The 15,799-nt window shown below is 43.8% G+C and overlaps 1 protein-coding gene and 1 long non-coding RNA gene across 4 annotated transcripts in view; both read left to right on the top strand.

The window, feature by feature from the left end:
* Positions 1 to 49: 49 nt before the first annotated feature.
* On the top strand, positions 50 to 5,729 carry LOC128910072 (uncharacterized). Its single transcript, XR_008466595.1, has 4 exons — positions 50 to 2,024; positions 3,071 to 3,152; positions 4,064 to 4,163; positions 5,650 to 5,729. It is a non-coding gene; the product is annotated as an uncharacterized LOC128910072 (long non-coding RNA).
* A 362-nt stretch (positions 5,730 to 6,091) lies between these two features.
* MGAT4D (MGAT4 family member D) overlaps positions 6,092 to 15,799 on the top strand; it is a 36,666-nt gene continuing 26,958 nt past the window's right edge. The window contains exons 1-2 of one of the 3 annotated variants that reach the window (XM_054203262.1): positions 6,240 to 6,309; positions 15,306 to 15,570. Coding sequence is in view for 1 of the 3 variants with exons in the window: in XM_054203260.1 (XP_054059235.1) it covers positions 6,219 to 6,309 (91 nt within the window). In the remaining 2 variants the exon portion in view is untranslated. Of the gene's footprint in view, positions 6,310 to 15,305; positions 15,571 to 15,799 lie in introns of all 3 variants that reach the window. The other 2 variants (XR_008466666.1, XM_054203260.1) reach the window with 2 other exon arrangements.

Genomic DNA, 15,799 nt, shown 5'->3' with positions numbered 1-15,799 from the left:
AGTGCCGGGTGGGAGGCGCCTTCTCCGGCCCGGCGGCCGTTAACGGCTCTGCCGCGCGCTCCTCGGAGGGCCGTAACGGCTCCGCTCCCTCCGCCGCCTGCGGAGGGAGCCCCGGGCAGCGGTGTGCCAGCGGGCGGCCTGGCTCGGGTAGAGCGCCTCCTGCCCCGAGAGCCCAGAGGCCTGGGCTGCTAGCCAGGTGTGGGAGGCGCGGGCCCAGGTGGCAGGTGTGGTGCCGCCCTAGGTGGTGGCACAGAGGCCCTCGCCCGACATGTTAGTTGGCCAGTCATGGCCAGCCAGCCGGGGCACGCCGCTCACTTCAGGGCTGACGCCGGCGCTAACCGGGGAGTTGGTACAGGCAGCCTGGCTCGTACCTGGGCCAAAAATCAGCGTCCCATTTCCCTAGTTAACGCCATCACCTCGTGCGTGATGCCTCACAAAATACAGCCGGGGATCGCGTGTGCTTGTTGAGGTGTTTACAAACCGCTTGAGGACTTGCTGCTTGCCACCGCTATAGCTGAAGGCAACGCTGATCAGAAAGATGTTATGAATTTACTTAAGCTAAATGCTGTTAAGGAGGAGTGCTTTGCCATGGATCCTGCTTTGCCATTGCTGAACGGAGGTTTCAGCCTAAGTGTTTCATTTAGTTCCCGTCACTGCTTCCATTGTATTATTATTTCACTAAACATGGGTTGAACAGTTCCTTTGAGGACAGCAGGAGGAATTCCTATTGCTCAAAATTGTATGCAAAATTTGTAGGGTTGAAAGGGAGCTGACGGACTTGCTTGACCACATTCTGGTACGTTTTTTAATATGAGGAAATTGAAGTACCTTTTACACAGAATAAAAAGCCACGCAGCAGGTCTGGTGGCCTGTGTCCCACGCAGGATTTTAGAGGATGGACCAACACATTTGGCATCCTCCCTTTGGATTTTTACACTCGTAGGGGTGCAGAGTTTCATGTGGGTGAATCATTGATATGTGAACTTCAGTTATTTTCAGTTATTTCAGTTATTTAGTTCCTACTCTTAAAAACCATGAGGAGAGCTGGTGCATGTTAAGAGGCAACAGGTGGTCATTTTTTTTTCAGTGTAACTTAAGTAAGTAAACTGACATTTAAAGCATCGGAGTGCTACTGGATGAAAATAAACATATTTCTCTTGATTAAAAAGTATTTTTACTTGGTGGCAGGATGGCATGATGGTTCTATCACGTCACCTACATATGAGTCAGTCCAAGATAGCCAAAAACTAGAAAGTATCTTCAATAAATGCCAAACATCCAGTGCCTAAGAACTGATAAAAGAAATTGGAAGGAAGAAACTTGTCTGTATTGCAGGACTTGGCTAAACTACAGCTCCCAACTCACTTGTACAGGAAACAACTCTAAGCAAATAATCCAGATCAGGAAAAAAAGATTGCGCTGCACCTCCCATCTGATGATTTGGCAGAGCGCTGCTGCTGCGGTATTAACACAGCGAGGCCGAAAGCTTGTCATCAGGAGAATCCTGGCCTCAGCAGCAGCTGGGTGTTACAGCTTGATGTTGGGAAGGCGGAGGAGTTGTAATAGCATGAAGCAACGGGAGGGTGGTCAAGTCCTTGCTGTCAGTCTTTATGCCCACGCATGGATTGCTCTAAGATAGTTTGTGAGCTACCGGAATTACTTAGGAAGTCCAGCAGGTGCATCCTTAAAGTGTGGGCCTGTGCAAAGAACACTGAGAGAAATTTGTAGCTGATGAGACTTTTGTTGATGTATACCAAAATAAAACCTTCCTCTTGCTTCAAGAGTTTCACTTTCCGTTGCATCTTTTAATTGATTAAACAGCTTCATATCATAGAATCATAGAAAGTTTGTGTCAGAAGGGAACTCGAAAGGTCATCTAGTCCAACCCCCCTGCAACGACCAGGGACGTCTTCAACTAGATCGGGTTGCTCAGAGCCCTGTCCAACCTGACCTTGAACATTTCCAGGGATGAGGCATCTACCACCGCTCTGGGCAACCTGGGCCAGTGTTTCACCACCCTCATTGTGAGAATTTTTTTCCTTACATCCAGTCTAAATCTTCTCTCTTTTAGTTTAAAGCCATTACCCGTTGTCTTACTGCAACAGGCCCTGCTAAAAAGTTTGTCCCCATCTTTCCTGTAGGCCCCCTTTAAGTACTGAAAGGCCACAATAAGGTCTCCCTGGAGCCTTCTTGTCTCCAGGCTGAACAACCCCAAGTCTCTCAGCCTGTACTCACAGGAGAGCTGTTTCATCCTTCTGATCATCTTCATGGCCCTCCTCTGGACCAGCTCCAACAGGTCCATGTTTTTCCTGTGCTGAGGGCTCCAGAGCTGGATGCAGTACCCCAGGTGGGGTCTCACCAGAGCAGAGTAGAGTGGCAGAATCAGCTCCCCCGACCTGCTGGCCATGCTTCTTTTGATGCAGCCCAGGATGCTGTTGGCTTTCTGGGCTGCGAGTGCACGTTGTTGGCTCACGTCCAGCTTTTCATCCATCAGTATGCCCAAGTCCTTCTCAGCAGGGCTGCTCTCAAGCCCTTCGTCCCCCAGTCTGTATCAGTACCATGGGTTGCCCTGACCCAGGCGCAGGACCCTGTGCTTGGCCTTGTTGAACCTCATGAGGTTCACACAGGCCCGCTTTTCAAGCCTGTCCAAGTCCCTCTGGATGAATCCCTTCCCTCAGGCATGTCAACTGCACCACTTGGCTTGGTGTCATCTGCAAACTTGCTGAGGGTGCACTGGACCTCATTGTCCATGTCATTGATGAAGATATTAAATGGTATTGGTCCCAATATGGACCCCTGAGGGACACCCCTTGTCACTGATCTCCATCTGGATGTTGAGCCATCATATTAATCATATCAATATCATTAATTTTTTTCCATGTTATTTTTATACCTAAATAGAAAATCCTTTTTGTATGGATTGTTAAGAACCAAAGTGACTTCTTTTACTACAGGTTTCAGAATTTGTTCCGCTTCCTGTTTTGGTTTATGACATTCTTAAACTTTACTGTAACAATAATGCACGCAATACATGATCGTTGTTTTCTCAGTCGATTCTTTTTGCTTCCAGTTTCCAGGACTGATGTGTAGAGTATCCGGTATTGACAATACATTGAAAAATACTTCTCTGTTTTATAATTAGACTTTCTGAGGTAAGCGTGAAAATTTTTAAGGTCTTGTTTTAAAGCACTTCTGAAAGGTGAGAGTTTAAAAGATGCAAGTTTTAACGTAGCTTATACTTTTCTTTTGCTCATACAATGTTTTCTTTACTAAATCTGTATTTTAAGGTAAGATCTGTAACCAATTACATTTATTTATTTAAAAATATTAAAGCATGTGTTTTTGACAGTTCTTTTCACAGCTTTTTATAACTTGTTATTAAAAAGATGTAGAGCTTATTTACTGTAAATAAGGCAGGAGATAAAGGTGATTATACCAAACTCGGTAATTTCAGGTATATTAATTTCTCTTTAAGTTCCAAACTTGATCATCTTTTTCGATGTATATCAAGTAAGCCTAAACACTTGACTTGAAGCTTCACTGGGTTCTTTACAGAACCGAGCGATCCAGTTGCGAGTGTGTTTGATTTGACGCAAATGTTGGCACTTGAATCATGCAAGATGCTTCTGTATCATCATGTTCAGTCAATTCGTAAATTATATTAGGTCAAAAATATAAAGTGGTAGCTTAAGAAAAAAAAGTTATAGCTTCCTCATTTGCATTCAGTAGTTGCCTTCCAGCACTACCTTCATAGGGACTTTGGTTGAGGAAAGATAATGACCTACTGTTTACCTTTTACAATTACATTTCTTAGGTGACAGCGGGGCAAATAAAAGGTGACTTTAACCAGCAATATCAGTTGGATCGCTACGCAATCAGAAAACTTTCCACGGCAGTGACTATTACCCATTGTTACTGGTAGGTGTTTGTTCATGTGCCCTTGTGGATGAAGGACAGCTGCAACCCACATGCAAAATAATCCATTACTTGTTTCACCTGTGACCCTGTATTTTGTCAAATATTTATTTTAATGTTTCTTATCTCTACTCTTGCATACGCGCAGATGTGTGATAACAGTATCGAAAACGTGAGACAGTCATCTTAGGAAGAAAAGACATTCAGTTACGGAGCATGAGGACACACCTAGAAACTCTTTATTGCAGGTGAGCTGCCTCGGTGGAACTTGTCCATTGAATTACTTGCTTAGCCCAGGTATTAGAGATTACTCAGCCATGTGTTCTACACGGTATTTTTAAAAGATGATTGGTTTGCCAAAAACGCAGAAAGTCTGCTGCAGGGAGGCAGAACTGGTCTGAAACATTTAACACCACCACCACCACCACCCCCAAAAAAAAAAAAAGCCCCACGCATCTTATCATCTTATTCCAGTTGTACAGTTCTTGGTCATATGAAATAACATATGAGGACAACACTGAGAGAAAGAGATTAGGCGAGTATGAAGCAAGAAGGAGGGCCTATTTGCAAATAGGTCCCAAGGCAGTGGAAGTTCATGACATTTTCAGTGATTTTGATATTATTTTGATATTATTTTGATATTAGGTATTTTGATTTGGTTTTTTTTGAGGAACAGTTAATGCACTACCTCATTGTAAGTTAATGTGCTAGTCTAAGAAGTCAGCATTAAGTAAATGATCACCACAACTCAGCACGGCTGAGTAACCGCTTCTGCTTTAGCGTCAGCCTTAATAAATGACATCTAATGCATTCAGTGGTGCTCTCCGCAGACATTCCCTGTACAGCGTGTAGGTCTGTTATAAGTTTCTGGAACTATGTGATGGGTTTGGATTATTATTTTTTTTTACTGGCTCTGAAAAGAAGCTAAAATTAAGTGTGTGTTAGCTTTCTGATATCTTCATGCTTGACCACATCATTTACACGTTCGCTTTCGCTTTGTAACAGATAGTTCTAAAGCTCTATTTTACTGCAAATGTGCCAAAGTCTACATTGATCCTCCAATAAAAGTAGTGCCTTGAGCTTTTAGTTTGTTAACTTGGAGAGGGAAATGGTGATGAGGAGGCACCAGCATAAGAGGATTGAGTCGTAATCACATTGGTTAATATGAAAAATTACAAGTATATAGTCGAAGTGTAGCTTAAAGAAGATTTGTCAGTAAAAATATCAAAGATACAGTCAGAAACAGAAGGGAGAGGGCAGTTTTGAGTGAATGAGTACAGATCAGGAATAGTAAGGTCTAACTCGAGGTTTCGCAGTGATTCATGGAGCCATACTCAGATTTTTAGTTCTCCATTTGTATGCTGATGCAGGCTATTAGCAGCCTCCTGCATTATTAATGAATAATAACATTTATAATTCAAAGTAATTAGTAAACAGGGAAGTAAACCCATCCATATCATCATTCAAACGCGGGAAGGTTACGCCAACCTCTCAAAAGCAGCAATGTACAATCTGGGGAGGCCGAGATCAACTTTCCAAAAAGGCCGCAGTTACATTGTTGGCAGTGTAAGGAGCGGCACGTGAAGGCGGCATTCACGTTAGGACTCCAGCACGCTTGTGCCCGGGCACCGGCGTTTGGTTTGCTTGACACGACGCTATTCCACATGATTTTAGGGGTTTTGCTGTAAGACGGAAGTTACATCTTTCCAACACACCGTATTTTCTTTATCGCAGGTGTGGAATGGCCGCGTGCGCCTGTGCGTTACATTTGCGAGCAGGTAGCGACCGCCACAGAGCGAAAGCCGCCCCACCAGCTATGAAAACGAGGGGTTCCCCCCCCCCGCCCCATTCTGTTAAAATTCTGTTAAAATTCTGTTAAAACCGTGTCCCCGTAACAGATTTCTTTTTACCTGCCTCCGCCCCGGGCGCGTGTTTTAATTCTACGCCGCGGCTCGGCTTCCTGATACCATCTTATAAGCAATATGCAAATAAAGGCATCATTAGCTTTGCCTCGAGGGGAAGCGGGGGGGACAGGGGCGACGGGGGGTGGGGGGCACATCCCCGGGCCGGGGCGACGAGGCACGTCCCCGGGCCGGGGCGACGGGGGAGGGCATGCCCCGGCCCGGACCCGGGCCGGGGCATGCCCTCCCCCGTCGCCCCGGCCCGGGGACGTGTCCCCCGGGCCCCGGAGGCGGGCAGGTTAGCGCGGCACGGACACGCCCGGCCGGCAGTTGCCCGGGAGCCGGCGGCTGGGCGAGTAGGCAACCGCCGAGGGGCGAGCGGGCTAGAGCCCCCGCCGGGAGATGCGGCTCCGGCTCGGCCCCCTCCTCACGGTGCTGTGCGTCGGTGTCGCCTTCCCCTTCTTCTGGTACGCGGTGTGGCAGAGGACACGAGGTGAGAGGGGACACCCGAACTGGGGGGTACCGAGGGGGACCCGAGGTGAGAGCGGGCACCGGGCGAAACGAGAAGGGCGAGCGACCCGGCGGCACCTGCTCGCCTTCCCTTCCGACGGCCGGGGTCCGCTCGTCCGGAGCGGCCGCTTGACGGCGGTACCGGCTTGTGGCAGCGTCCGTCCCTTCCCGGAGCTTCGGTTCCCCCGTCCCGGGGATGGGGCGGGGGGGGACCCGTGCTCCGTCGCTCTCAGCCTCTCGGGTCGGGGCGTTAGTCCGGGTTGCCCCGCAGCCCGCCCCGCTAGCCCTCGGCTCGGCGGCAGCCCCGGGGAAAGAGGAGCCGGGAGCGGTGGAAGGCTCGTCCCCGCGAAGGGCTGAGGGTGCGGGTGTCGCCTGTCCCCCAGGGTCGTGGCTTACGGGCACCGGGTTCCCGGATTGCCTAGCAGCTGACGGGACTGGGTCCTTGGGTCAAACCTGTCCGGTTCTAAAAAAAACCCCACCCCAATTTAAGAAAATAATAATACTAAAAGTTGCTAACAACCCTCCTGTGTTAGGATGGAAAGAGCAAGTCTGAAGGTTATCGCCGTGGCTGTCACTTCTGAAGTGTTCTTGTTCCGAATACTACTCAGGGAGGACCATTATCCTTTTTGCAGTTGTATTTGTGCCTCGTGTACAGTCACTTTTCCGCTTTTCTGGCGCCAGAACGCAATGTTCAATCTAGAGAAAAAAACACCCGAGTTTTTATATTTTTATTTATAAACTTTGAAATTACATAATACCTTTTTAATAGGTTACGTAGGTGGCATATGGTGGATAGATCTACAGAAAGCCGGGTCTAAGATTCTCTGAGTCTACATAGGAAAGACAAAACTGCTGTTATTTTCTGGAAATAAATTAGAAGATGTCTCCACGTAGTACCTGTGAGGCCTGCGGATGCAGCTTGTTACGTGGCAGTTTGCTTGGGGTGAGAGTGGATCCTTACGTGCTTCCTATGTACACCATTACAAAAGGTCTGGTTTTGTAGATGCAGAATTAGAATAAGCCAATTCGGAACTTCTGGGATGAAGACAGCACTCCGACTAGCTGTTAATTTATTTATCTTAATTTTTTCTGTAACAAATAGAAGCGGCAGCAGAAATCGTGGCCCCGCAAGGGAGTATTGAATAGAGTGGAGACCGTGCTGATCCTCCTGCCTTTATCATTTCTTGCCAGCTACGTGGTTGTCTATCCTACAACACTTTGACACTTTTCTCAGTGGCAATCCTGCTCGGAGTGGGGAAGGAGAAACAGAAATAAAAGCAGGGTGTGTCTTAAGAAACTAAGATTCAAGAGATGACAGAATGAAAGCGTTTGTCCCATCCGCAGTTACCACCCCTATCACCATGTTATCTTGTGACTCGTATTTTGTGACTCCTCGTTGCTGAAATTCCATTTTCATTCTGCTTTCTTCTGGGCCTTTCTCTGCTGGTGTTCCATGCTGGGGTGTTTTGGTTTGTGGGTTTTCTTTTTTGTTGGGGCTTTTTTTGGGGGGAGGGTAGTATGTGTGGTGGTAAATATTTATACGTGTTGTTTTAACTTTTCTCTTTCCACAGTTGTCTCCTCCTCCACAGTAAACAGAGTAACTAATTCCTCTCAGATGTTATCATTTTCCTAATTATTATTATTAGCACCTGTTTTCTTAACAAGCTTTTAACCATGAAAAATGTAAATACGTAGTGTTCAGGGACACGTTCCCTCCAAAGCTTGGTAAATCTCACAAATATGTAAATAAGGAGTTGATACTCATAACTAAAGGAGGAGGTAACAGCATGTGGTGAATGACTTTGAATTAAGTTTATTTAGCTGGAAAGATAGTCTTTGCTCCCGGGTGGTGGTAGACGGCAAAAGCCTTCTATCCATCTAGAAAATTCGGGAACAGCCCAATGTTGTTACCTTTTTCCACGGAGAGAGAATCATTGGGAGTAAACGAACTAATGGTCTGTTGTTGTCACAGAGTATCTGCTTAAGAAGGTGGTTTGAAATTAATCTTTTTCTCTGAAAACAGACAGATACGTCTGCTTATTGTTAAACCTCTCTTCCCTTCCGCGCTGCTGACCTTGCCTCTCCACTGGCACGCCTAGAGCCCTACAGGAGGTCCCACTTTTCTCGCATCTCAAACTGATGTTTATTTTCTTTTCTAATGCCCTTTTCACTTATCCCACCTGTCACTGAGAGGTCAAGGGCTGTCTCAGCTTGTCAGCTCCCATCTCTTTCGCTCACTTGTCAGATGTTCTTTGGCTCATTTTCTTCCACACATTGGGTAAATCTTTTATTTCAGTTTCCTCCTCTGCTTTGCACGTTAAAACGTTTACGCTGCTCTTGATCTTTGACTCCAGCACAGCGCACTAAGCAGCAGTAGTCTGCAGTGTGCCTTCCGGTTTCTATCCAGTTATTGTTTCTTGGATTATAGTGATGTTGGGATAACAAATAATCTTTTTTTGTGTTTGTTGTGCAACTAGGACAGGGCATCCTACCTCAAGACTTAAGTACTTCCATAATATGAGAAGTGTCTAATAGCCCTGTAAAATACTGATCGGTCTGCCTGCAGCCCTTGAAGTGTAAATCGGGTATTGGCTCTGTCCCGATTTCTGTGCAAATAAAAATCAATAGCTTAAGCCAGCGACCTTTACACGTTATACCAAGGGGCTAGTGAGCTTCAGAGCTTTGAGTTGAAATGTGTTTGCTGTCAATGACAGCAGTAAATAATTGGCTGTTTGGTACTGCTCCTAACTGCCCAGGGCAGCCCGCGTGTTGACTTGCAGTCAGGAGACTTAACTCGAGTACGGGTAACTTGAACTGGCATGGCAGGGAAGATGCTCCTGCATCACTCATGCACTTAAAAATGATTAAGTTCAGAATTACCAAAGTCACCCGACTTCAGGTATTGTGGATAATATTATATATTTTTAACTATCCTTACAAAGATGTTTTCATAGTCACTTTTTCCATTGCTTTATAAATATAAGCAGAGGTTTCCTTTTAAATAGGCTGATATTTTTGTGGCAGAAACCAAGAAGAGATAAAATTACGGTGACAATTGGTAATCACTAGATGTTCAGCAAAGCCTGACGCTGTCTAAACTTGCACGGTGATTCCTCCGACATCCTCTAGAGTGTTTGCGAACACATGCTGCTATTAGCAAGTAATCAGATGGACTGTCGTAGCAATACCTGTTCCACCTCCTGCATGGTTTTGCTGTGAGCTTTTTGGTCCCTCCCCTGGCCCCAAGCAAAACCTGTCTGAAGCAAACAGTTTGCATCTGGGGATAGGAAGGGCTGCTGTCAGGAATGATGCAGATGTTTCTACTGTTGTGCAACTGAGTTACAATCCACTTGTTAATTCACCTGACCAAAAGCGTTTGCTCTCATATAAATACTCTTCGTATAGATTTGTAGTTATGGAAAGTACAGCTATACAGTACACGCGGTGATCTTCTCGCGCAGTTTTAGCTATCATTTTTCCATGTCAATATTAATCAAGAAGAAATATCACAGGTATACAAAAATACGAAAGTAAACGTATAGGCGGTAGCAAATCTTGAAAAGCAGTAAAAGAGAAGGCAAGGGTACATTATAAACTCGTTATGAACTTACATAAAGTTTCTTCAGAGGAAAGACTATTCCTGAATAAAAAGAAACTTTGGTGCCTTGGCTGAATAACAATGAATTTTTTAGGAGTCACAGCAATGAGGTAGATCAGATCATCTCACATGGCAGCGCTTCTTCATGTTGCTTGTAAAGAGGTACAAGATTGGATCTCTTTGAACTGATTTGTAACATTTGGCTGCCCTCTTCACCTAAATTTGTGGGATACTTCATCCAAGCAAATTAAAACTAAGCTTTGTCTGGAAGCTAGGAGAAAGTGATGCTAAAATACGATGTCACAGGAACATAAGTGTGTTAATATATCCATGTTGAGTCAAACATTGTGAAACCTGGATTTCTGTATTCCTTTGAGGTGGGGTGAAGAAGAGAGAAACTGTTGGTACTTAATTGTATTCACAGAAGTATACGTAAGGTTTATCAAATTGTTTCACATATTATTTTTTTTCATTATTTCACAAAACTTTTCATCAAAAAAGGGGCACAAAGGGTTAAAAAGGTATTTTTGATGAAAGTAATTTTTTTGCAGTTAAAATTATAGTAATACACATGCTAGCCCAAACAGCTTTTTTTTTTTTTAACATTTATTTTATTTCCAATAATCTTCTGCCCATGGTGTGATGCTTTGCTTTGGCTGGCCAACCCCTGCTCCTGCTGGGCGTCCAAGCCAGGTCCCCAGGAGAGTCTGTCATTTGCGATGGAGTTCTTTGCGGGCTTCCTGTCCAGACCCAACTGGAGCACTCTGGCTCAAAGCTTCAATTAAATACTGGCAAACTGACAGATTTGATAAGGAGCCTCGAATTACACCGTTCTCATTTCAGCCCATACAGCCTATCTGGATTTATGAATATGCAGAAGCCAATTTTCCTGCCTTCTCTATCCCTGTTAGGCTGTGTTTAACCACCGTTTTCCCCAGTTGTCCCAGTTGACTGGTGTAGGCTACATCTTCCCTCCTTGCCTTCATGCATATGTTTCCTTCCAGTGGAACCGAGAGCATGCAGGGGTTATTGCACACCGGGGTTTTGTTCCAACATGCAGTCAGGATGTGGCCAAAATGCACAGTGTGGTAAGGGGAGAGTTTCTCCAGTCCACTGATTGCTTACTCAGTTTCTTTGTATAGTTATGCATTTATGTATTAAAAAAAAAAAAAACACACAAACAAAAAAACCCCCAACATACAACAACCTCAAATGCGACCTAAGACTTAATATTTACTGGTCCCAAAATTCATATCCAAGCCTTAGAAAAGCTGTATAGTTTTACTGGCTTCTAAATGTGTAATTTACTGAACTGAGTCTGCTGCTTCTTGCAGTTACTTCAGGCGGAATAGTGGCTGCCTTGTCCTCAAAAGTAGAGGAACTGAGTCATAATTCCTATAAAGATTCAGGTACAAAATGAGACCAGTTACTGTTGGTTTTCGTAGGGATAGGGAACATTTCAGACCTCTCTTTGTTTGCTGTGCAGTGTCTCATCACAACCTGTACTTAAACAAGTGCAAATGTATGACCTTCACGTGTTCGTAATGTTGCACAGTCTTGAGGAACACAGTTTTATCCAGAAATACTTCAGTTAGTGGCTAGGCATTTAATTAAACACGTGTATAAGTGAGTGATTGTTGCTACATCAGGCAGAACAGTAAAAATATTCAAAATACTAACCAGAATGATGCAATAACCGTTGCTTGAAGTGAATGGGTACTTTTTATTTATCTGATAAAGGCCATATTCAAATCAGAACTTTCCACTGCCATTAAGAACCTATATTGTGTTACTAGCATTACTATGTTAAAAACAAAGTATACCAATTATGGGCAAACACCGTACAATATCCATCCAATTTATACATGTTTCCACTTATTTTAATACCATTGCTTTCCTGTAGAGTGATGTTCTGACTGAATGTTTGAAGATTACTTTTCACTACATTCTAATATAGGAAAAAACTCAGATGTAAAATGAAGATTGTTTGACAGCATTTAAGAAAATATTAGAACTTAGGTTGTAGTTTCTTTTTGAAACAAGTTGCTTATCTATTTTCAGTTAGATACAGTATGTAAAGAGTTCAGTAAAAAGTCTTCTATGCCAAACCCAATAGCGAGTCCGTGTTCCTTGTACAGTTGAACGTGTTCTTGAAATTCAGTTATTAACTTTGATCTGCCTTTAACTTTGTAAGGTTTTTGTTCACTTTAATACTGGAAAGTGATTCTGATTCTCTTCCTAGTATATCCTCTGCGTGGGCACAGAGGAACCCTAACTTCCCACCCAAAATTGCTGGCACGCAGCTTTTCTTTCATTCTGCTGAGTTAATGCAGTGTCCGTCCACTGGCCTCCACTGTCTGGAAGCTCCTGATGCGGATGCTGTCAAAGACGAGTTCTGCGCTGGCAGAACATCCTGCTGCCTGCTTCCTCCGCTTGCCCAGACGCCCACCTAGAGAGCTATAAGAACTTGGGGAGAGAGTCCTCGCTGCGTGTTAAGCCCCGTGCTTTGCCTCACCAAGCCTGCACGTTTGATACTGCTGCTTCACAGCCAGGCAACGGTCTCAGCCAGGCGGCTGAGAATTGTGCCTGGCTGAAATTAGTATTTTTCCTCCTACTCGCAGCCTCCACCATCCAACGTAGCAATAGCGCCTGCAGCCCAGCTGTGGTCAGGGCATGGACAGGACAGATGAGTAAAAACAATTAGAAGCTTCGTAACCTGCTCACTTAACCTTCCCTTTTCAACTGTGTAAAACCAACCTCAGCGCTGACTGACTTCAGAGGGGCTTTGAGCAGCCTGGTCTAGTGGGAGGTGTCCCTGCCCATAGCAGGGGGTTGGAACTAGGTGATCTTTAAGGTCCCTTCCAACCTGAACCATTCTGTGATTAAGATACGCATTAAGACACGCTGTGTCCTATGCATAAAGCTCAACAATTGAAACTACCCCAATTCTGACGAACATTAAACGTAATGGGTGAATGTGCCCAGTGCAGGTGAAGCAGCCTCTGACTTACGGTAGTTTTTCTTGGCTGTCTCTAACCTGTTAGGAGACACAAATAATTCTGTGCTGTAATGCTATAAACAAAATACTGAAAGATCATACACAAATTCAGGAAGGCGTCCTTACCTGGAAAGGTGCTTAAATACCCTTAGACTTTAGCACATTGTTGAATTTAAGTGTTTGTGTAAGGACTGACTGTTCTGAACTAAGATAAAGGCATTGTTTGGGGGATTTTTTTCCTCCTCGCTCTGAGAGAACAAACCCCAATCTTGCAAAGCATGTAACAAGATTTAGAAAGGTCTCTCTATTTTAGATCAGTGACAGGAAGATAACAAAACGCCACAGTTAGCGCAGTGCATGCCTCAATGGCTTCATGTGCTTCATTAACCTGAACAGTGAGCAGTGCTTCCCAGCGTGGGGTATGACAAGATCTTTTGCAGTTAGTGTGCTTATATAGTTTTCATTTAAAGAGGGCATTAACCAGAATTCAGTTTCTACAAAAAAGTGTCGTTAGATATGATAAGCAGTGTTAGCCTGTAATCAAGAAATAGGAACAAGAGTCACTGCTGACACTGGGGTGTTTTCTTCCCGCCTTTCTGCCACTCCCAGTTTGCCTTTTATTTTCTTTTTTCTTTGAATGCTAGGAGGAGATAGTCATGAATTATTCCACGGCTCTTAGATGTTGCCAGAAATCAATAGTTAATAAAACTGGAAGCATTTATGATAATAGGAACTATGCGTGTGTAGAGCTAAGAGAAATAATCAGTTGGCTTTCAGAATGAGTATTCGCTTTAGAGATTAGTATTGTTTCTAAACAGTTCTGGTTTCCGGTGCAGTAAGTTATGTATATTTATCTATTAGGAAATAACACAAGATTGCATGTAAAACTATTTTAAGTATTGCCATCTTAGAATTACAGTAGCCGTAAGTATGTATTACAATGTGTAGTAAACAATCAAAGGAAATGCTGTAGTAGAGCTGAAAATGCGTTGCAAAGGCTTTGAGTGCTATCACGGAGCCTGGTTTGCTGTTGGGTTGGGTTTTTTTTCTCGCCTGCCTTGTAGCCAGCATAACCCCATTGAGATTTCCTAGTAGGTTTTCCTTAGCCCAGCAGAGTGATTCATCTTCAGCTCACCAAGGGGAAAAAGAAGCCTTTACTTTACTTTTTGTACTTTTGCCATAGGTCTCCTCATCTCGCTATTTTCCGGTTTTACCTTGACGCTCCCTGTTGCGGATAGCACCGTTGGTAGACAAGGTGCTGCTGAGTCAGGCTATTGCTGGGGACAGACAGTGTTTCGTGTTACAGCCAGAGGTCCCTTCTCCTGGCCCTCCTTGCCGGAGTGAGCTGGAGTTGTGAAAACGCCCTGTCTGCTTCTTCCCAAGCAAGCAATTTTAGCTGGTTTTGTTCTCCTGAGATACTTAAAGAGCAATGCTTTCCATGCACACCCTAAAATCCATTGAAACTTAATGACTATTTAAATATTTAGAGTATTTATCTTCATAATGCTTCTATTTTTTTCTTCTTAGCTTGCTACAATTATGTCAGTAATTAATACTGCTCATGACAGTACCTTATTGCACAGCAGAATACAAAGCCTTCAGTACTGATTTCCAACCACATGTTTTTTGCCAAAGGTTTACTAATAGTTAATATTGCTCGTTTACATATGGTCAGATAACACTTAGAACATTTCATGTTCTTTTTTGAACTATATATGTTTATAATAACAAACTCATGCGAATACTGCTTGCCTTTTGTCAAACTCCTGCTTCCCCGGCTGACAAAATGGAATGAGATAAGCAATTACCAAGAGTCTTGTTCCTACCAACCCAACAGAGGCTTCAATTCTGAAAGGCTCAAAAATGTGGTTTCTCTCTTCTGGCCTGAAGAAATAGATAATGCTGATTACAAATGCCAGCTTCTTTGGGTGCACTCAGTGATAGCTGAGTATTGACCTTTTATTTGCCAGCAGCATCTATGGTATTTTGTTAGGCTCACCTGTAAGTAAGCAAATAAAACTACAATTACTCGGTTCTTGCCAAAATGTCAACGCGGTAGTGACACCGCTAGTTTTGAGTCACACTGACACTGGATAGCTGAAAGAATTGTAAAGAGAGGGACTACGATGTTATTATTCATGTGCAATTTCTTTACCGATTCCTCCTGTAATGTACTGAGGGGATTTTAGTTTGGTTTAGCAAAATCTTATGCTATTACATCACGGGAAATGCCAATGGAACAACACTTCCCAGCATTTAATTATGAAACACCTCCATTACACAATGATTGATTCCTTTTGCAGAAGCAGTAAGTTGCATCCTGTGATAACGTGTATTTATCCTGAGATTGTGGACTTGCTCTTTGTTGTTGTCTCTTTTGCAGGCTAGAATGCCTGGGAATTCACCTTTGCTGAGAAACAGTGGTGGGTCCTAGAAAATGAGTCCTGCCAAGAATGGAACCCAGCACAGTCCACAAATAGAATGGGAGAAATGTTTAAATAACAGGATTTAACTAAAAAAAAACCCAAACCAAACAAAAACAAACAAAAACCCCACAACCCAATAAAAAAGCAGTATTATAAAACATTTTCCTAAAGGAAGTCGAAGGTCCTCTTCTGCCCTCTACTTTCTTTACTTCCTATTGCAAAGTGAGTGTCATGATGCAAATGTTGCCTTACATTAATTTTAATAAGTCTAACAATCTTTATTCACGTGGCAGTGAGGGCACTGAGAGGTATGAGCCTTGCATACCATCTATGATAAGTGGGAAGTTCTGACAGTACCTGCTTCTTAGGAAAGTGGATACATAACGTTGTAAACATAACGTAACATTGACATTATCTGAGAATACTACGCAGAACAGCAGAGGTGTCTGAT

This window comes from Rissa tridactyla, chromosome 5, assembly GCF_028500815.1.
Source record: "Rissa tridactyla isolate bRisTri1 chromosome 5, bRisTri1.patW.cur.20221130, whole genome shotgun sequence".
Lineage (NCBI taxonomy): Eukaryota > Metazoa > Chordata > Aves > Charadriiformes > Laridae > Rissa > Rissa tridactyla.
This window is presented reverse-complemented; position numbering and strand designations above follow the sequence as displayed.